This window comes from Rhinolophus ferrumequinum, chromosome 26 (genome assembly GCF_004115265.2).
Source record: "Rhinolophus ferrumequinum isolate MPI-CBG mRhiFer1 chromosome 26, mRhiFer1_v1.p, whole genome shotgun sequence".
Lineage (NCBI taxonomy): Eukaryota > Metazoa > Chordata > Mammalia > Chiroptera > Rhinolophidae > Rhinolophus > Rhinolophus ferrumequinum.
In genome coordinates, this window is record NC_046309.1 from 21,518,649 (window position 1) to 21,540,002 (window position 21,354).

At 39.6% G+C, this 21,354-nt stretch overlaps 1 protein-coding gene across 21 annotated transcripts in view; it reads left to right on the plus strand.

Annotated features, from left to right (window-relative positions):
• Positions 1-21,354, plus strand: part of CADPS2 (calcium dependent secretion activator 2) — a 473,581-nt gene that overhangs the window by 90,944 nt on the left and 361,283 nt on the right. For all 21 annotated transcript variants that reach the window (XM_033098855.1, XM_033098852.1, XM_033098844.1 and 18 more), the window contains exon 2: positions 16,392-16,505. In XM_033098855.1, coding sequence (XP_032954746.1) covers positions 16,392-16,505 — 114 coding nt within the window. The remainder of the gene's footprint in view (positions 1-16,391; positions 16,506-21,354) is intronic.

Here is a 21,354-nt window from a genome sequence, read left to right on the forward strand (position 1 = left end):
TGACAGATTCGGCCAGAGATCAGAGATGTGATTTTGTGCGGGACAGCTCAGCCACCTCTTGGCAAGCGCTCTGCATCACGTCTTATTTGCCAAAACGACAGTTACCCAGTTAAGAAAGTTTACGGAGGGAGCCGTTTAAATAATGTTCAAATAGAATTCAACTGTTTTAAATGTTTGAACAGTGCTTCAAGTTTAAAAAAAAAATCTTTTTGGTGACCTGCAGCACACTGGCTGGAAATCTCTGCCTAGTAAATTGTTATCCCCCCCAGTGGGTGGGTGGGTGGGGTATGTGTGTATATGCAAAAGTACATGCAAGCATTATGTGTATACAACTGGGTCTGCTTTAAATTAGACCAGTTTTAATAGCCATAGCTAGCTGTTGGCTAAACTGTACTGTTTTATAAACCAAGATCATAGAAAGAAGAAGTGATGCTTTCTTCAATCATAAATGTATTTGACTCCTTCCCCAATATCATAGTTTATTTTACAAAGTATTGGAAAATGAGGATGCATTTTTTCCCCAAAAGAATTTCACTAAACTCTTATTTGAGGGTAGGTGTATGCCCTTCTCCTCTGTCACAGTAGTTGGTGTGTAGTAGGTGCTCAATAAACATTTGTTGAACTATTGAATTGCTAAATATTGGAAGAAATATTGAAGAGTAACATAGCCATTCTAAATAAAAGTTGAGGTAGTTAATGCTTTAAAGTTCAAAGTTTCCTATTTGCATGCATTGAGAGAACTGTAGGGTGATGCAGTTATAGAGAAGTGATGTGTAAGGCTTTAGGCTGAAACAGTGAATAATGTGAGAATGAATTTGTGCTTTATAGGTATGTAGCAGAAAGGAGCATCTTTTTCCTAGAAAAGTTATCTTTTACTTACACCGTATCAGATTTTACTTCAAAAGGTTGCTTATAAGATGTGCTATTAAGAAACTGATTTTATAGGTACCAGTTGATTTCAGTGACAAGTAATCATTTACCAGAGGACTGCAGAACGACTTGATCTCCTACCAGAATACCCACCGGGCACTGTCTCTCCAGATGTTTCCTTTTGGAGAGAGGAAGTTCCAATCTCAGCATCATATTATGCACATCCATTGGTCTCCCCTCTTCTTCCTTCCTTTTCCCCAGCCTTCTGCCTTTTCTCTCTCCCCTTTCCCTCCTCTTTTTCCTCTTCTGCCTCTTTTTCCTCTTCCTCACTGAGTTCCCAGTTGATAGGAAAAATTATTTGATGTGCCCTTTTCCTTTCAGGAGCAGGCTGTCAGCTTAGTGAGCTAATGTTAAGCTGCTAAGCATTTTTTAAAGGAATGATGTGTTGTGTTTACATACCAACCCATTGCAGGGATTTTAACAAGAAAGGAGTCCTGAAAGCAACGCTATAGCCTAAGGGTTTGTCACTGTTAGAATGCCAGACGTTTTGGCAAGCAAGGGTAAGGGTGTGTGACTCATGTTTAGAAAGATGGGCAAATCACAAACTGTCATATGGAAGCTTTGAATTGAAATTTACCCAGTGATTTTTCATTTTAGCTACTTCATGTAATTCTTTGCAATTTACTAGGGATTTTGGTGCTAAATTATATTTCTAATTGTTAATGTATTACTTTAATCTCTATATTGATGTGGTAATTATTTACCCACCTCACCTTATAGCCAAATTTCACAGTGATATCCAGGTACGTTTCAGGAATTTGTAATACTCATGACTTCAGAAAACTCTTCCAGAAAGTATAGAATATGTTATTCTTTCCTACAAAAATGATTTTGGGTGGTTCTGTAATTTAGCAATGTAAATAGATATTTTATAAGATAAGTGGGGTTTGTAAATAGAATTTTTGTGAAAGAACTTAACTGAAAAGAAATTAACACGAGAATAATATCTTCCAGTATGAAAACAATTTTTAGATATGCTTTAGCACAAAATATTAAAGTTTTCTATTTTATATATTCACATCCTAGATTATCTTTCAGTTTTTAGTAACTTGAATCCCTTTTGAGTTTTCTTGGACATCTGTTTTGTGAATTTGATGCAGATGATAATCCTTCTAAATATTAAAGAAGAGTAAATAATGACTCTCCCTTCAGGTTGGCTTGGCTCTTTGTCTCTCAGTAGGTGGACAGCAGATGAAGCAGGACCAAAGAGACCCATTTTGCCAGTAGACAAGGCTTTAGGACCAAAATGCATATGCCATGGCCTTTTCACTGTTTAGCAGCCTTTTATTTTGTGCACATTTAATATAGTGTAGGTTTTCTCCTTAGACCAATGCATTATGTGGCAATACACGGGGCATCTGGTCACCAATATGTGGAACTATGCGATGACCCTCCACGTCCCTGTGGTTTGTGTTGGGTTGGCAGGTCTGCTTTTTCTGTTTGTGTGGCCACAGCCTTTCCATGTTTATTTGAATTGCTTTCATTTCTTAAGATGTGGCCAGCAATATGTTTTCTTTAAAGGGGTTTTCTTGCAGGTTGGGTGTAAAGTAACCACCTTCTGTAAGATTCATGCAGGTTAAGGTTAGGTTGTATGTGAGGGCCAATTGTCCTGGACGTGGACAGGGTGAAGGCAAATGTGCTTTTAATTTTCACCACAACATGCTCAGTCTACGCCTCGGTGGAACAGAGAGATGAACCTCAGGGGTTCCTTATTTTAATTCCCCCTACCCTGGAAATGATGGCCTTTATCATTATTTCTAATGAGAAATGTGTTTTATATGTAAGCATTTTTAGGTTGTTTCCCAAGCAGACAAGATGTAAGACGTCAGAAGTTCCTGTATCTTAAAACATGATTCATAATTATACTAACCAGAAGATGAATCTGCTCATATTTCTTTGTCCTGAGTAAAAGCCTGATTTTAAAAATGGTTTGAGTCCTGTCCTGTATATCATGCATATCTGGCTTCCCAATTTAGGTAGGTCAAAAGTCCAAATTCTGGAGTTACAGCTAAATACTATACTGTGTAAATAAATCTAAAGCCATTCACTGATGCCTCCCTGCCTTTGGTTTAGTTGGGTAGATTTCTTAACTAATACCAGGCCCAGCTAATCCCTAACCGAGCATCATGATTAAATCCTCAGGAATTTAAAAACTGAATAGGTTTCTGGGCCACTCGATATTCAGAATTCTGAAATAGTGTTGTAGGGTAGGTTTTCAGTAGCGGCGTTTTTAAAAGAGCTTTTTGAAGACTGATTAGCCAGGTTTAGGAAACTCACTGTTTTCTTGTTTTTTTTTTTCATTCTATAAAAATGATCACACTTGCCTCTTAGTGGCATCTCGTCTGTTTGTCTGGTTTTAGTCTTGCACAGCAGGTTGAAATCTGCTGTGGAAATTTCCTTTGAGCTTCCTTTTCAGACAGCACTGAAAAGCTCGAGTTGGAGGGGACTGGAACCATGAGACATTATCAAATCCTAAGAGGCAAAGATAACTATGCAGAAAAACACAAGACAATCCAAAGAACAAAGGAAGATATTATCAAAGAATTAGAGGGTGGGTCAGATGTAAAATACAAATAAAGTATAGGATGCCAAGTTACATTTGAATTTTAGATGAATAATGGATGTTTTCTAGGACAGGTATGTCCCAAATATTTCATGGTACATACTTGTATTAAAATTTGAGATATGATAAAATTCTTCTAATAAAAATTATCTGTTGTTTATCTGAAATTCAAATTTAATGGGATATCCTGTATTTAATTTGTCAGGCCTACCTGGAAGGAGGTGGAATACTGCTTGGACCCAGCACTGTAGCATACAATAGCCACTCAACTAAACTAGCCCTAGGAGCAGGATTTACTTTAAAATATCTTTTTGTATGTTCTTTGTTATTATTTTTTAAATTATTTAAAAGCTAGGTTGTTAGCTATTTGAAAGCTAACTGATAGAATAGACTCTTATTTGCTTTTCTCTTTTAATGGGAAAATTATTATATACCGGAGTTGCCAAAAAAAAGTGTTCACATGACTTGTATTTAACTTTTGTTATCGGTATATATTGAGTATTACAATTTTAATACAGTTTTTGCCTTTCTTAAACTATGTGTACATTTTTTGAATACCCTCCGTGTTCTCCTTTTTTTGACTTCACTTGATGAGCAAATGTGCTAAACATTTGCTTTTACTTATCAGCAGTATTCTGTACGTGAATTCAGAATTGCTTTTAGAATCCAAAGATCTAAAGCAAATATTTATGTTGTGATAATCTAGGTGTTTAGTTATTTTAACGTTAATCTCGAAGACGGCTGTTTTCCATTTAATCTTCCCAAATCCTTGAATTTGCTAATATAAGTTTGTTTGCCATGATGTCTTAGAGGCAGCATCGCATTTTTGCTGGCTAAATTTTCTAACTTTAAAGAAAGAAAGATATATGAAAGAATTTTCATTGTGAAGGGAGTAATCCTTGAATATCATTTTTGTCTCGAAGTACATGATAGATATGCAATAATCAGTATGACTGAATTTATTTGAAATAAATCCCTTTAAAAATTGTTGCTGCTAAGATTTCTGGTTTAGGTACAGACTAGAATTTTGTTCTTTGTTAGGGGCATATTATTAGGTGTTAGAAGAGTTAGTCTTGATCTTTTCTGTGCGGTTCTGTAGCTCAGGCTTCCGTAGTGGGAAGGTCAGGGCAGAACAGCCCTGCGAGTTGGCTCAATAGGAGCCATTCTCTAGCTCCTCTCTCCCCTAACAGACGCTTGGTTTTCTTCAGCTGTCAGGGCCCATTCCTACGCAGGAGTGGCTGGATTCCTTGAGTCCCCAGGGTGACTCTGGATTGGTCAGCCATGATATTCCTTTTCCCTCTTCTCAGTGGTTTTTTTCAGTAATAGACACATGAATCATTTCTGGCTAATGACGTGGGGTAAAATCTGCTGGAGAGTGTGCTGTTTCTGGAAACGTTTTCTTCTCACTATATCCCTTTTTCAGAGTACAAATCTTTTCTTCTTCAATCTTTGTTTATTGCAGAGAGTGAGTATGTATTTCTTTGGAGGTAGTACACCTGAGGACAAGGCAGTACATGGAGGGTACAGACAGAAGGAAAAGGCCTGGGTCCTGGATGATTTCACTGAGTGGCTGAATGAAATGTCTCTGGAACCCTCTTACTCTGGGCTTCTTGAGATACATGGTAACAAACCCCTTTATTGTTTCACAGGCCGTTTTGAACTGGAGCCTCTGCAATTTTCAGGCCAGTATGCACCCTTATAAATGAAAGGAGTGAGGTAGACCTTAAGGCGTATCTTACTAGATTCTGCCACTTACGGATGTCAGAAGATGGGTCAACAAAGATGGGAGCTGGTAGTCCCTTACTTTCCTCTTCTCCCTCCCTTCCTCCCTTTCACAGAGAGCCGTTTCTCATCCATGATTTATCTACTTTAGAAGAAAGCAGAAACTTCAAACATTTCTGGGCAAAGCAAATTGGTATCATATTTCATTCTTTCAAAAGCAACTGTCCCAAACCACTTATTACCTGCTGGAAAGGCCATTGTGTGGCTCGGAGCTGGTCAGCTTGTTTAAGCTTAGTCCAGCATGCCGTTGTCTGCTGCTGAGTCTGTCTGAATTCTTTGTAATGAATATGAAATCACTATTTCTTGCAAATGTGGTTTCAGCATACGGAACTTTGCCATGAAATGCCAGATGGTACTGAGGCACAAAGTTCTTCCTGCTTGAGAACAATATCATCTGCAAAACAGAACTCCTCACAGTGCGGCGAATCCTTTGCTGTTTCTTCAGGCCTCACTGAGTCTGGCCATGAACTTGTTATTTGGACAACACACACGCTGTCTTGGAATTCTTTTCTCAGACTGTGTTCCTTCTCTTATTTCTGTCACTGCTAGAGTCTTCTGTCAGTGGTTATGACAGGATACATCCCAGAAAAGCAGTCGCGAATGGTGATACCCTCTTTCACTCCAGATTTTCTTGCACTGCAGATAAATTCGTATTAGCAAACATTGTACTGGTGGAGAAAGGGGATTTAGAGATGAGTAGCACCCCTGTTTAAGGAATCTGCACCCAGGTAAGGAGAAAGCCACTTTAAGCAAAAGACAGACATATGTATGAGATGCAGAAGTAGCACAGAGAGGATGGGAGGAAGCAGAAAGAAGGAGCTTTATAGGAGGTCTCATCTGAGTTATGTTTTAAAGGATGAAAGGTAGAGGGAACTAGCAGTGTGTGCAACGTCTCAGCAATGTGAACGAGCATGATGGGATGATGTTTTGGAGGTAAAAGGGAAGAAGAGGAGCTTTTACTCACCTCTTCAGGGTGATCACATCATGTGATTGGTTTCGCTAGAATCTGGAGTTCCTGTGTCTTAACCTGGGTTTGGAGACTGTGACTTTAGGAGTTCAAGGAAGAAAGCCTGAGGGTCGTCAGTGGCTAAGCGCATGCCAGTCAGATGTGTCTGGCTCTCCCCCAAATTAGGTGAACTGGACCTCTTTGTGCTTTGGGTCTTAGCTTCCTTCTATTTGAAACCAGGAACCTATCTCATGGGGGCGTTTACAATAGTCCTTGTAAAGAGGTTAGAAATGTGCTGACTATGTAGTAAGTGGTCAATTAGTATTAGCTATTAAATTATACATTTATTAACAGTGGTTCCCTCATGATCTATGTTGATAATAGTCCCCTAAAATCATCTGTAGGAGGGTGTTGACTAGAAAGTTGGATGGCTTGTGACACTCTTCTGACTTTGCAGGACTGTAAGATGGCAAAGCATGTGCTGGACTGCTCCTTGTTTCTGCCTTTTTTCCCCCACAGTAAACCTTCAAGACTACGTGTTGGGAAGCCTTATTGATTTTTTCAGGACTTAATGGGGAAGGGAGTGACTTTTGATTGTAGTAAGAACTTCTCAGAATGGCTCCTAACGTTTTTGTTTCTCTTTGAACCCTCTACCTCCATAGTCATCTCTGAATTGTTTCATTGCAACGGCTTGCTAAGGCTGTCATTCTCTATGATGATTGGTGTACTGGTCAGGATTCCCTAGAGAAAGAGACTCAATAGGATATATATACTATATACATACGAGAAGACTTATGATAGGAATTGGCTCCTGCAGGTATGGAGGTCAAGAAGTCTCACACTCTGCCATCTACAAGCTGCAGAAACAGGAAAGCTGTTGGTATGATTCAGTCTGAGTCCAAATGCCCGTGAACCAGGAGTTCTGATGTCCAAGGGCAAGAAAAGGTAGACTCTCCAGCTCAAGGTGGAGAGTGGGAGGCGAGAGGATGCGTGAATTTGCCCTTCCTCAGCCTTTTTTGTTCTGTCCTGGCCCTCCACGAATTACGCCCACTCACACCAGTAACAGTGGATGTCTTGACTCGTCCACTGAATCAGATACTAATCTCTTCCAGAAACACCTTCACAGACATATCCAGAAATAATTTTTTACCAGTTATCTGGGGGCATCCCTTAGCCCGATGAAGTCGACACACAAAATTAGCCAGCGCGATTGGTTTTGCATTTGTTTTATGAGCTTATGCTATTAATGGGTTATTATCATTAGGGTTATACATTATCAATGGGTTATCATCATTAGCTTATATTATGAATAGGTTAATTATCAGTAAAGGTTATTATCATAGGTCCGTTTCACTCCAGAGTGGTGGGTGAAACACATGCTGTCAATGAATGAGAGGGTCCTACAGCAAATGTTTGGAGGATAACGAACAACAAGGTATTCCATTTTTCTCTCACTTAACTGTTATGTTCAGGAGCATGAAACAGACTGAGTGAATAACCTCTTAGCATTTAAGTTGATTGTCTTTTAAGATTAAGCTGAATGAAGACATAGAGTCAAATAAGAACATGCCAGTGGGATGGGGGCATCCAGTAACGGGGGAAAACTGTAGACTTGGGTTCAGGAAACTAGGTTAGGGTCCTGCTTCTGTGACCTAACTTAATCTCTCGGTCTGTTTTCTATTCCATAACGTGGGACTTGACTCTCTACTCTTTAACAGTGAAAAATCCTAGGCAAATACGTAGGTATTGCATGTTGGTCCTTGTTCGGTTTCTCTTCAGTCAGACCACAGGACTTGGTCACATGCTCAGATATTGTGGGGCCTGCTGTGGTGACTGAGGCCTCACTGCTTTTCAGGTACAGCAAGGCCATGGTCATCTGTGTCCTCAAGGGACACTCGGCCATCACACACGTCTCTATAACACTGCTGTCCAATTGAAATACAATGTGAACCCCTTATATAATTTAACACTTTCAAGAAGTCATATTAAAACAGGAAGCAACAAAGAGATGAAAGTCATTTTAATAATTTATTTTATCCCATATATGCAAAACCCTTTCAACATGTAACAAACAGGCAACTATTAGTGAGATGTTTCATATTCTTCTTTTTGTTGCCCAGAGTATTTGAACTCTGGGTGTTAGGCTTAGAGAAGATGTCAGCTGGGACCAGCCATAGTTCAAGTGCTCAGGAGCCATGTTGGTTAGTGACCGCCGTGTGGGACAGCGTAGCTCTGGAAAGTCTGTTGTGCGTCGTTCATCTCCACCCATTCATAGAACTCATTTTTTGTCTCTGGCTTCTGCAATGGCCGAAATGAAATCACCATGTATTTCTAAAATAGGAGCTAGCAGTTATAAAGCATTTAATCTGTGTGTTAAGCACTGTTTTCTATTATCTTATTTCTTGCACCAGCCCTATTAAATGTGTTAGTACTACCTTCATTGTTTAAATGAAGAACTTGAGGCCCTGAGGTCCTGAGGTTAAGGGACCTGCCTGAAGACCCTACACACTGGGGCAGGGGGGCGGTTCCTGGGTACAGACAGAAGTTGTCTCACACCAGAGCCTGGGATTTTCATTACTCACCTACTGCCCCAGTAGTCGTATATAATTTTACTGATTAATGAGATAGGGGATGCTTTGGATGAGAGGCTGTGTTCTCATCCATGATGATTGTTGGAGGTAATCTTGAGTTTTTGTCATTGCATGATAAAACAACTTCGGTGGGGGCAGGTGAGCATGTGAGTAGATGTGGCCATCCTAGTAGTAGGTTCATAGCAACCAGCTGCCATTTGTTTGTCCTTTGTTCATTCTTAAAATAAATAAATATATGTATATTTATATCATCTATAGGCTAAGCATTGTTTTAGTATGGGATTAGAACCGTGAGCCAAAATCAAGTTCTTATCCTACAGCAGATTTTATTCTAATAGGGGTTTAAATACTAAGCAAACAAATACATCGAAGCTATATATGATATATCAGACAGGGGTAAACACCTCTTACTGACAAAAAAAAAAAATGTGGCTGTGAGCAAAACAGAAAACAATGTGGTGACTGGTGGAATACTGGTTCAAACTCTGCCCCGCCTCTTAGTAAATGGGAAAGTAGGCAAGGTGCTTAACTTCTTTGAGCTTAGTTGCCCTATTTGTAAAATGAGGTAAACATTTTACAGGAAACTTAGGAAGATTTAATGAGACCTGCGTGGAACATGCCCGGTACCATGCAGTAAGAGAATTCATCGCCTTCATGGATTTTGTTACCGTTCCCAGTGTCAGGATTGCCAGCAGCCCGCCTCCCCCGAGACGGTCCCTTAATGGCGTGTGATTTTGCTGAAGATGGACTTCTAGTGGATCAGTGAGAATGTGCATAGAAGTAGTTCACTTAGTGGCTGAGTAAACCTAGCCGGAGCCCATTTGTTCACAATACAATGGGATTTTGCTGTTCTGTACTCGTCACTATACTAACAGATTTTCTTATAAAATATGTTAAAGTGGTATTTGCAGATTTGGGGCTTTTCAGTCCCCTCTTTCAACACTGTGCGGCAATACATTTCACTTTGCCAAAATAACTTTATTTTCAGTCTATCTTCAGTTACCTTAGACTCTGGCATTCCTTGTTCAGTGGGCAAGTTCATTGGATAAGGAGTTTTTTCATGTAAAATAACATACAGAAAGAATATTTTATTTTAAAATTAATTAAGATAAACCTTACCAGTACTATGGCATTTCCCCCAGTTGGGTATCTCACTGGGATTTGTATCAGTTAGGATTTGGTTCAGCCACATATTCCACCATAAACCCCAAATCAGAGTGGTCTGGACATAGAAAGGTTTGTTTCTCTCTCACATAAAGGGCGTTGGGAGGTAGCCGTCCAGAGTTGCACTGGCTGCTCCTCATTAGAAGTCTCAGGCTCTGTTTGTCTCGAGTTCCAGAATCTTCGTGGGCCAAGTTGGTAGTTCTAGCTGGCACATCAAATTCCAGCCAGTAGGAAAAGTGCAAAGAGAAAGGCAAACAGTGTCGGCTTCAGCTGCCTTTTGTGGTTTCCTGGGTGTCAGACACACTTTGGCTTATACCTCATTGGTCTTAATTTGGTCATTTGACCACGTCCATGGCCAAGTGAGGCAGCCAGTTGTGGTCTTAGATGGGCACGTTCACTGTTGTAAATTCTGGGCTTACAGAAGAGGGCAAGAAAAGTGATTGGGGTGGGAAACTGTTAATAGCAGTGCCTCCCAGCGGGTTTTATAATGCATTAGAAGGTGATCAGCGCCCTTCTGTTACTTTGTTCTGATATGCATTCGGGGGAGGTCCGTTGTTTCAGAAATGTAGATTATTTGACCCCAGTGGCTTTATAGAGATCTTTTGGCAAAGAGTTCATAGGAATGGAAAAAGGAAAAGCACCTATCCTTTAGTCTTTCCCTGTTAATATCTTTTACTACATTTCGTTAACAGGCATTAAAGCTATGCCATTGTGCATTTCAGAGACCAACTGTGCCTGGAGTAAATCCTTTTACCTCCTTGAAATAAAGTATATCTTTCTACCTTGCTTTAAGGTACACATCACCACCTCACTCTCCAGTCCCAGAGAGGCAGTATCCACTAGTTACCTGCCACTTTGCTGTGAAATCTGTGATCACCTTTACTCACCAGGATGTCACACAGCACCCACTATGAGTGTCAAGACGTGATGGAACCACAGGTCAGGGCAACTCCGCACACCAGTGGTTGCTGGGTCCTGAGTAGCATAATGGCTGGTCTCCTGCTGGAATCGAGATCCTGGCATAAGTCCACAGTGGATCATGCCTTAGAATGAAAAGGCTAGAATTTAATTTGAACATTAAAAAAAAAAAATGAAAAAGAAGAGAAGGAAAACCTAAGAAACATAAAACATCTCTGACCTCTGGAAGTTAATTTTTTTTTTCTGTAACAATTATTATGGATAAATTATCACTGGCAGCCAGGATTTATAAAATGTAGCCTTTACTGTCAGTATGTGAAGTGTTCTTTTTATAAGGTAATTTCTTGGTTGTATTTAGATATTTGCACAGATATTTATGTTCTAGTTAACTATCTGCCACTTAGTTTCATATAGGAAGCTCTTTTAAAATTTCCATTAGATAATTTCTACTGGTTAAATGTTTCTTTATTTTTGAAAAATATCTTAGTCATTCTTTGGTAAGTGTACTAGTGTGAAGACAATATATGGGCAAAAGTAAAGTATAGGCTGAATAAAATCAAATGCCGCAAAGAATGTTTACTGATTGTATCAAACTGGATGAATCTATGTAACGATAGGTTTCCCGCTTCTTTCCTTAATCCTGCCTGAACTGATGGAGGTTTTTATAATGACCTGGGTGAAGATGATGGATAATACCTTATTATGTTAATGGATATAACAAAGCTAGGAGAGCCCTCTGGTCATTGGGTGAAGGAATTAGAAATCTAAAAAAAAAAAAACGTCATCAACTGGACCAATGGATCAAATAAATCTAGTGAGATGAAACATGGCTTAGCGAAGCACATGTAAGAATATTTCAGAAATTTTTGTTGATTATAAGCACAACATTAGTCAGAGGATGTGACTGCCAAGAAGAGTTAATTTGTTTTTAGTTTGAATTAATAGACAGAGAGTGCTTAGAATGTGGGAGATGGTTCTCCCACTTGTCTCTGTGTTGGGCTCGCTATTCTAGGAGAAGCATGATGAGTCTTTCCAGTATATTTTAGGAGGGACATTGTTATTTTAGGAGTTTATTTGCATAACATTACAGATTTCAAAGTGCTTTCTTAGTTGTTTTTTTTTTTAATTTAACTGTTGAATGCTTAATTTACGGGCAAACTGGAGCGTACCCTTAAGATGTTGGGGGAACTAGCAAAGTTTATCCTGGGAAAGAGAAGACTCACAAATAATCCAGTACCTGTCGTCAAGTTCCTGGACTGCTGTGTCACAGAAGGAAAGGAACTGTCTTGTTTTGTCGTAGACTGCGTGAAGCTGGGATTGTCTGAAAGTCATAGGGAAGCAGGCTTCAGTTCTTCATAACTGTCCAAAATTAGAATTGGCCTCATTGTGAGGTAATAAAGTAGGGGATGTGTGCGCGAGTGTGTGTGTGTGTGTGTGTGTGTGTGTGTGTGTGTGTGTGTGTGTGAGGCTTAATAGGCTCAGGTGGAGGCTGAGAGACTCCGTGGTATGGACTGTGTAAAAATCAATGCATTGATTGCAGAGGTGTGTCGCCCATGGTGTGTGGCTCCCATTGTCTTCTAATTGCCTGTGAGGGGCTGGTGCTGCCTCTCCTGCTCTAGAACATTCTCCCCGATAGTTCGGCGTTTCTGATGGATGCCTGGTTTAATTAAAGCAAGTCACGTTGAAGCCCTCCTCCCCCTGCTCCCCAAATCTAAGTTTCTTGGAAATTCTCAACCTTGAAATGTTAAAAATGGGTTACAGTCCAGTTCACATCTTCTACCTGAATGGAGAATTGCGAAAGTCAATCGGTTTGTTGTCCAGTTTCCCTGAAGGATGGCCAGATTGAAATTGTGTGATGTATCATAATCGTTCTGAGTTTAAAGATGTCCAAAGTTGCTACTATAGCTTAATTAAATCTAAATAAAAATTGGAGTAGATAAAAAGGATCTTGTGATTTAAAACCCAAAGTGAATAAAGTGGTATAGGTTGAAAAATTTTTTTCACTCTTATTTTCCGTCTGTCCAGTTCCCCCAGCCATCCTTCTTCCTTAGTTTCTGACAGCATATGGAAGCAAATGAAATACAAGGTCTGATTTTGCCTCTTTTCTATGGGCGTGGTGGCTTATTTTACATACTGATCTATCACTAGCTTCATTTCCCAAGGCAAATTGAAGATCTTTTCGTATCAGTACGTAAGAGAACATTTCCATTCCTTTTGTAGAGCTAATAGTATTACCATTGTTTGAATGTAGTATTATTCACTTAGGTATCTCTGAAAATGTAGGTTGTTGGCATTTTTCTTTTTTGCTGCAATAGGGCTGAGGGGTGGGGGATGGGCAATTGCTGCTGTTGGAAGAGTTGAGATTGACTCAAATTAACTACAGTCTCATTCAAGATTTCCCCTCTAAGTTGCAAGCCCTTAGTAAACTCCAGAGGACCAAAATAGTTACATCAGATACTGCCAGTGTCATTGTTGTCTAGGTGGGAGGCACATTTCCGGTGCTTCCTACTCTACCTTCTTCCCAGAATCCTTCTCTCCTGTAGGATTTAATTTGCATTTTTTGTTTATGAATGAAGTTAGGCATGCTTAAAAGATAAAGAGTCATTTCTCTGTGTATCCATTTTGTCCATTTTTCTATTGGATTTTTGGTCACATTCTCATCAATTTCTGGGATCCATGTGTTTGAAAATTAGCTCTTTAGGATATGAATTGGAAGGTTTTCTTTCTGGTTAGTCTTTTCCAATGATTTTGCTTATGGTATTTATTTGTCATGCTAAATTTATTTTTAATGTGTATGCAATTAAATTTTTGACATGTGAATTTCGATTCGTTGTTAGGAAGGTCTTTCTCAAAGCAGGGTTTAAAGGAATTCTCCCGTTTATTTTTTTCATTTAGTACCTTTATGGTTTCATCTTTTTGCATTAAAGGTTTTAGTTCATTTGGACTGTAATAGTACATGTAATGGTCCAATTTAATTTTCTTCTACATGTCTTCCCAGTTATTCTAAAACCATTGATTGAATAGACCATCTTTTACAACTGATTTTAGATGTTTTAAAGGTATTTTATAGTATATCTCTGATTGTATTTGTATCTATTACTTGGGCCTATTCTTTTGGTCTCTATTTGTTGATATGTAATGTAGCTTATTTTGGTAATGCAAACAGCATTTAAGGAACCCTGCTTTCTGACAGATATCCCTACTGCTAGATTTTAAATTTCTTTTCCTTTTTTTCTTTTATCTTTTACGTCGAAAGATAAAATGAAGTGTCCATTTATTGAGTGTTTGTATATCACTTTTGTCTTAGACTTCATAATGTCATTTTATGTCTTAAATGTAACTACAGTAATTTTTATTCATTTAAAAATTGAAGCCGGATATTTATCCAAGGGCATCTGGCAGGTTTTGTGAACTATACCAACATTGTTGGAGTTTCCAGGAAGATGCTTTGCTCAAATCTCTTTTCCTTGATTTGTATTCATGAATTTTCCATGCCACAAACACCCAAAAGTAATTTATTGATACAATGGCTAAAGTTACATATACACTGGTAAACTAGAAATGAGAAAGATTTAGAGGAATTTTTGAAGAACAAAATGTCTGATGAAAGACAATTGAAAGAAGAAATCCACAGATTCTAGCTTTTGAATGATATTTATTGTATGTATCAAATGAGGGAGCTGGGACAAATGATAGCTAAGGTTCCATCCAATTTACTGTTATCCCCACATACATTTCCATTTTGCCTGGACTCTTGGTTTGCAAGTTGAAGCTCTTCTTGGTGGTTCCCAGGGCTTGGCAACCGAAGTGCTCCCAGCTTCTTGCTCACAGCAATTGCTGTCCTATTAACATCTGGTCCTTTTTTGTGAACCCTGATGACAGCTAAAGGCATAGACTGAATTTGCCTTGTTAGTACACATACACAAAGGGTCCTTGCTTTTATGCTCCTCATATTATAGAAATGGAGAAAGTAATATAATGGTGATGTTTATGCATTGCAGCTTCATTTAGCTTTCCCTACAATGAAGAAATCACCTTAGTAAAGACATGAAATGGTCTTCTCCTCTCTTCACTGCTTGGGGCAGAGGTTTTTATACACGGAGGGACGATAGGACACTTCTTTATCAGCCTGTTACTACCAGCAACAATGTCTTTACAAACTGTCTTGTTTGTCAGACTCCTAAATAAAACCCATCTTGGAAAGCGTTTGTCTCTCGTATCTGAATGGCATTTTAGTAATCTTTTTTGAACAGATTTAAACTTCTTTTACATCAGCCTTCTTTTTGAAGCCAAATCATACCAGTTTGTGTAGTCTTTCTAATCCTTTAATCATTTTATCCTTAGCATATTTCCAAATGCTTCCCGTCTCTCTCTAGAATCCGGAACTGGACTGAGTTTCTTAATAGTCCGATGAGGATCAAATGTAATGGAAAGATCACACCTGTCCTGTTCGTTATGCATCTCAGGATTTGTTGTTTTATCTGCAAGACTATGTTGTTCTCTGTCCAGTTAGGCAATAGAAAATGCTTCTGCGTGACCGAATATGCCCTCCCTCCAGTGAGGTTGACGCCCCTACACCTGCACAGGGTTCTGTGCTCAGAAGGGCCCCGAGCTTGGTTTTATGCCCTATTGCCACTGTACTGAAATTCTTAATTTTTTTAACAAGGGGCTCCTTATTCTCACTTTGTACTGGGTCCTACAGATTAAGTATCTGACTCTGCTGCTAGTTGATGACTGGAGGACACGTGGGTAAGTCATAGTTCATGGCCAACCTTCCCTCAGTAACAATCATGGCAGCTAGACCCCGGTGAGGAAATGGGATCGTAAACTTGCGCTCCCTTCTAGGTCCACAGCTCTAACCCCAACGCGCTTAAACTTTCAGTCACTGCCCATCCTGTGCGCCTCTGTTCTCTTTGGGATTTGTCTTTCCTCGTCATTCCTTTATCAATCTCAACTCAGACATTGAACAGACGTATTTGTTCACGGAATCCAGACTTTGGCATCCAACAGATGTCCTTTCCAGAGGATTCTTTCTCAGAGCCCCTCTGTCCTTTGTAGGCTTCCTCCTCATTATCTCTTGTCTATGGCTGGTGGTTTTCCACTCACCTCCAACATTCTCATTCCCTCTGCCCTCTTTGTTCTTCTGGGCAGCGGGCAACTTTGCACAAGTTAATTTCTCATCCAAAGTATAGTTTTTTCCTATCTCTGCAAAGAGACCAGGGTAACAATCACAGGAATTCCATCTGGGATAGAAATTTGGATTTCATTGCAATATCAGGATTCCAGAGTATATGGGAAAAGTGAACGGGAAACATTTTAGGATTGAGCCATAAGTGTACATAGTAAGATTTTTTAGCTTTTCTTTTTCTTTACCATAAAGCTAACTCTAGGTGTCAAGTCTAATACGCATATGTATAAATAGCAAATGTAACTTTTGACAATTATTACATTTCACGGATTGGCTAATTTTTCAGCTCCTTGTCTCTTTTTCTTACAGCTTAACAAGCAACAATTGCAGTTACTGAAGGAACGGTTCCAGGCCTTCCTCAACGGGGAAACCCAGATTGTAGCCGATGAAGCCTTTTGCAACGCAGTTCGGAGTTACTATGAGGTAAGTTGGAAGAGCTTTATTTTGTCATTCTGATGCTTTCTTAAAATTTTTTTTAAATGGATTTCCCATTTTAAGAAACTCGCTGCTGTGGGGGGGAAAAAAAACGAACAAAAAAACGGCCATGAGTTTTCAACCTTCCTAAAAGCATTGTCAAATTTATTTTGCAATTTGAAAACTATAATTCCACAGCCTGGTTTTCAGAGATAAACAGAATTGAAAATTATTCACACCTTTTGAGGAGAAGTAAACAGTTTAGAAAAATCTTTTGGCAGTGATTGATATGAATGAATATAGCTATCTTTGGGACCACATGTCTAAATTATCCTTTTGAATTGGGATTTCACTACTAAATTGCTATCTTCTGCCATTTTGTTCCCTAGGCTTTATAATAATTAAGACCGGTAACTAATTTCAAGAGGATAAATTGAGTCCTCTGTTCTTCCTGTAGGAATAATACTATGGATACTGCCTTGCTATTTTTTCTGATTTTAGTCTGTGACTCATCAGAAATTCTCTATGGATTTCCCATGTGCACCGGTGTTTCCACGTGGTCATTAGCTGCTTCAGTGAGTTGCCAGTAGATGTTAGATTTAGAGAGTTCCCTTTTTTCCTAAGCATTTCAGAGTCATTTGGGGAATGGATTCCTTCCACTGTGTAGATGCTCTAAACATTTCAGTTGAAGAAGCTAAACAGGCAAATATGTATTAGACTAGTAAAAAACAAAAATGGTGTTATGCAGGGTGTCCTGCGGGGTCTCTGGTCCCGCTCCCCATATAAGAACACAGGATATGGTGAAGCCAAAAAGGAACACCCACGGAGCCATAGATACGGGAGTCATACCACTATATTCTTGCTGGTGGCTGGGTTGGAGACACAGGAAACAGGAACCACATGATCTGCAACCTGGCGTCCTCTTCTCTGCCAACCAACCAATCCCACTTGCTAACTGCAATCCGCTCTTGCTAGCTCAGCCACCATCTTCTTGCTAGCCCCCATTTGCTGCTAGCGTAGCCACGGCAGTTATATTAGTGCCCAATGGCTCACTGGTTGCAGCTGACGGCCAACTAGCCACAGCTGATGGCCATTTGTCACAGTTGATGGCCATTTACTACCCGAATGGAGCACCTTTCCACATGAGGGCGAGAGCCTGGAAACTGCACTCGTGGCTCTGTCCCCACAAATGGAAAGACGCAATGTGTCTGAACATCCTGGAGACAGGGAATAATATCTGCATGAAAACAAAGTAAGTGGATTTACATATAATGAGTGAATTTGCGATTCATTGATGGGATGTATCAGAAATTACTTAATGCACCCTGAGGGAGGTTCATATTTCCCCAGGCCTTGGCCTGTTGAATTGGACGAGAGTACAGAAGTTTTACTTATCAAATATGTGTAGGGCATGTGTGAGGACAGAGTCCCAGAGAGCAGTTTCCAGGCTCTTGGCCTCACGTGGAGGAATGCTGGCCTGACTAGTAGATGGCCGTCTGCTGTGGCTAGTTGGCAGTCAGCTGTAAACAGTTAGCCAATTAGCCACTGATATAACTGTCGTGGCTGAGTTGGTTGGTCAGTTGGTTAGTTGGCAGGCAGAGAAGTGGACAGCAGGTTGCAGGTTGTGTGGATCCAACCTCCAGTGAGACTATAGTGGTGTGACTCCCCTACCTATGGCTCCGTGGGTGTTCCTTTTTGGCCTCACCATATCCTGCGCTCTTATGTGGGGAGCGGGACCCGAGACCCCGCAGTCTGCCTCACAAGACAAATGGCGCAGCGAGCAGGGTCTCCTGCAAGACAGCATGAATGTGTAGTGGCAAAAGCTGATGCTATCTGACTGGACCTTGACTCAGAATATCTCAGCAAGTGTAGGACCTCAAAAATCTTAAGCAGAGGGCGATACATTTCACGTTGCAAGTCCTTGCGTCCAAGTCTTACAAGATGAAATCTTGCCCAATCTTAAAAGATAAAAATAAGGGCCTTTACTTGCACTATGTTCTAAAAAAAAAAAAAAGAGGAGTCAAAAGTCTGTGTTCAGAATGAAGGAAATGCGGCTCAGAGAAGTAATTTGTGTAAAAAGATATAATTTAAAAAATAAAACAGTGAGGTCCTTTTTGGTTTCAGTGAATGTACTGTGGGCCTGTACATGTAACATTAGGAAAGCTGGAACTGTATTTGCAACTTTTGTATGAATCCAAAATTTTTCAAAGATAAGTGTATTTTAAAAAAAGTAATTGTAATATAATGTGGCCGCAGTTTCGTAAAAGGCGCACTTAAGCTGTATTCATGAAAATATATTGTCACTCTAATGAAGGAGAGAGTAGGCCCACTGTATTCTAAGCAAGGATTCTGTTTCCTTCTGGGCACAACATATAAATAAAAAGATATGGACACATTCAGGGTTATCAGGCTTAAAACATATAGTTTGTAAGTTACTTAAAGGAACTAGAGATATTTAGCCGGGAGATGGATTAGGCTTGTGTTGTACATAGCCTGAAGAATAAGAGTAGGACTAAGGTGGAAACTGAAGTGGAGAAGATTTCAGCCTAATGCTGCAGGAGTTTGGTTGCACTGGCTGTATATGGAATGAACTGGTGAGTGCAGGTCACTGGCGGCCAGACCCTGCCTTCTCTTCACAGTCACGTAGGAGGCTCACTGCACATACTCATCCTGGAGCTGTGCTGAGCTTACGGAAGCAGAACTTCAGCATCTGTGCTTCTAAAATCTCCCCAGATGACTATTTTACAATTGGTAGATGGCTAATCAATGGAATTCGATAATTACTTGGCAGGCTTGTTAGCAGAGAGAGGTGTAAGTATGGAAGAGGTGGTTGGACTGGGTGACCAAGTGTTTTCTGTTTGTTTGGATGTATTTCCAGCCAGTGTTTACTTGTGAGACTGTTTCCAACTTGTGTTTATACAACCCTTGAAGCGCTGTTAAGATTTTTGATATTAGTAATGGGTTTATGGAAGACTACATTTCTGATTAAATCTGAGGAGTTATTTCCCAGGTGGCACACAGTTGGTACTCAAACTCTTGAATGAGTAAGTACATTTTGTTGGAAAAATAAGGTAAAGAAGTTCCTTTTCAATGTTTTCCCTCCACAAAAATCTTTTCCCTTTTTTTAATGAAAATTTTGTGTACTTTGCTATGACTAACAATGCTGGCAGTTTCTACTATTAATTATTGCCTTTGTGGAATATTTTTATAGCTTACCCAAAATACCTAATTTTTTTCTTCCATTATCTCTGTGTGATAGAGTGCAAATATTACTACCCATAAATTACGTAAATGGAAACTAAAGCTCCCAGAGATTAAAAGACATGCCCAGTGTTGTATATTTGGTAAGCATCTAAGTTAAATGTGAATCCAGACTCTTTATGGTATGCCACAATTATTTCACGGTTGCCATTTCGAATACAGCTGCACCAAGTACTGTGTGAAGCACTTAAAACAATATTTTTATTCTGTAGAATAAACCTTTTAAACAGAATTATTCCCATCTTAGAGATGAAGGTAAGTGACTTGTGCCCAAAGCTGCACAGCTAATTAATAGCAGAGCTAAAACCTCAGTCTTTCCACTAAAGCTTATTAAAAACAACACTTAGGTTCTGTCCAAGACCTATGGAATCGGAATTCCTGGAGACAGAACATCTGAATTTTGAACTTGCACCTGGTTCATTTTGTTTCACACTGTAATTTGAGAAATGTGTTGACTTAGATCTTACAACTTCTAGAATACTCATATATGTTCCATGAAGGAACCATTTCTGTCCTGGTTACCACTGTATCCCAGTGTGTAGCACACAGATGTGTTCAGTAAGTACTTGTGGCCTAAGTGAATGATTACGTCAGCACTTCCTGCTCTATCTAGAAATTGTGTATTTTGTTCTTTGCTCTTATTTTCCCGTAATTCTGTTTTTTTAAAAGTATCACTTCAGTATTGCTATGGAATTACTTTGGATTGCGACTCTCGTTAGTTTCACGGTTTTGTGTTTCCTTGAAAATACTTCAGAAGCATGGATGGGCTTTTATGTTCCTTCTAAACTTGTATCCTATGGTTCTGTAGTTTCTATAACCCTAACACTATTCTAAAAAGTAAAGCTTTAATTATTTGAAAAAGAAGCAAACAAATATCACCTATAATTCCAACATCTATAAATAACTCCTGTAACAGTTTGGTGTTTCTCCCTTATACATATGAAACTCTGATACTTATTCATTTCCTGTTCTAGTAGAAAGAAAGACATGTTCATATTACAAGTGGAGACTGCACCCGTTTTACTTCCTTTGGATTGCATTTTCTGGTTCATAAATCATTGGTGACAGTGGTTTGCATCATACACCCCCCTAGCCCTCCTCATTCCAGCTACCACCCTTCTTGGGTTAGTAGCTCTGTGAATAGAGCTGATGCATTAGTAGCTCATGTCATTGCTGTGGGCCCGTTACCCGCTCTGTTGAAGGGGGAAGATGATCTCTGAAGCTCCCTCCGATTACACAGGGCTCTGAGAGTTAATTTGTTTCTTTATAGTTTTCCCGTTCCTTGCCTTGCATGCTCTTACATGTACAAAATATAAAGAACAAAAAACAAAGGGAGGCATGACTTGATTCTGTAGTTCCAGGATAAGTCTCCAGGCCATGGCGTTTGAACTTTTATTCACAGTCATGTAAAAAAAAAAAAAATCTATATATCTTACTTCCTAGTCCAGAACACCAAGGGGCTTGACTTCATCAGCCAGCTTCTTCCTAAATCAGCTTCCTCGGGGTATCTGCTGCAGCTTCCCACCGCCAGCAGTCAGTTTGGTGTCATTTCTCTTATTACTCTCTTTCCCTGACGTTATCTGACTCTTCATATTTA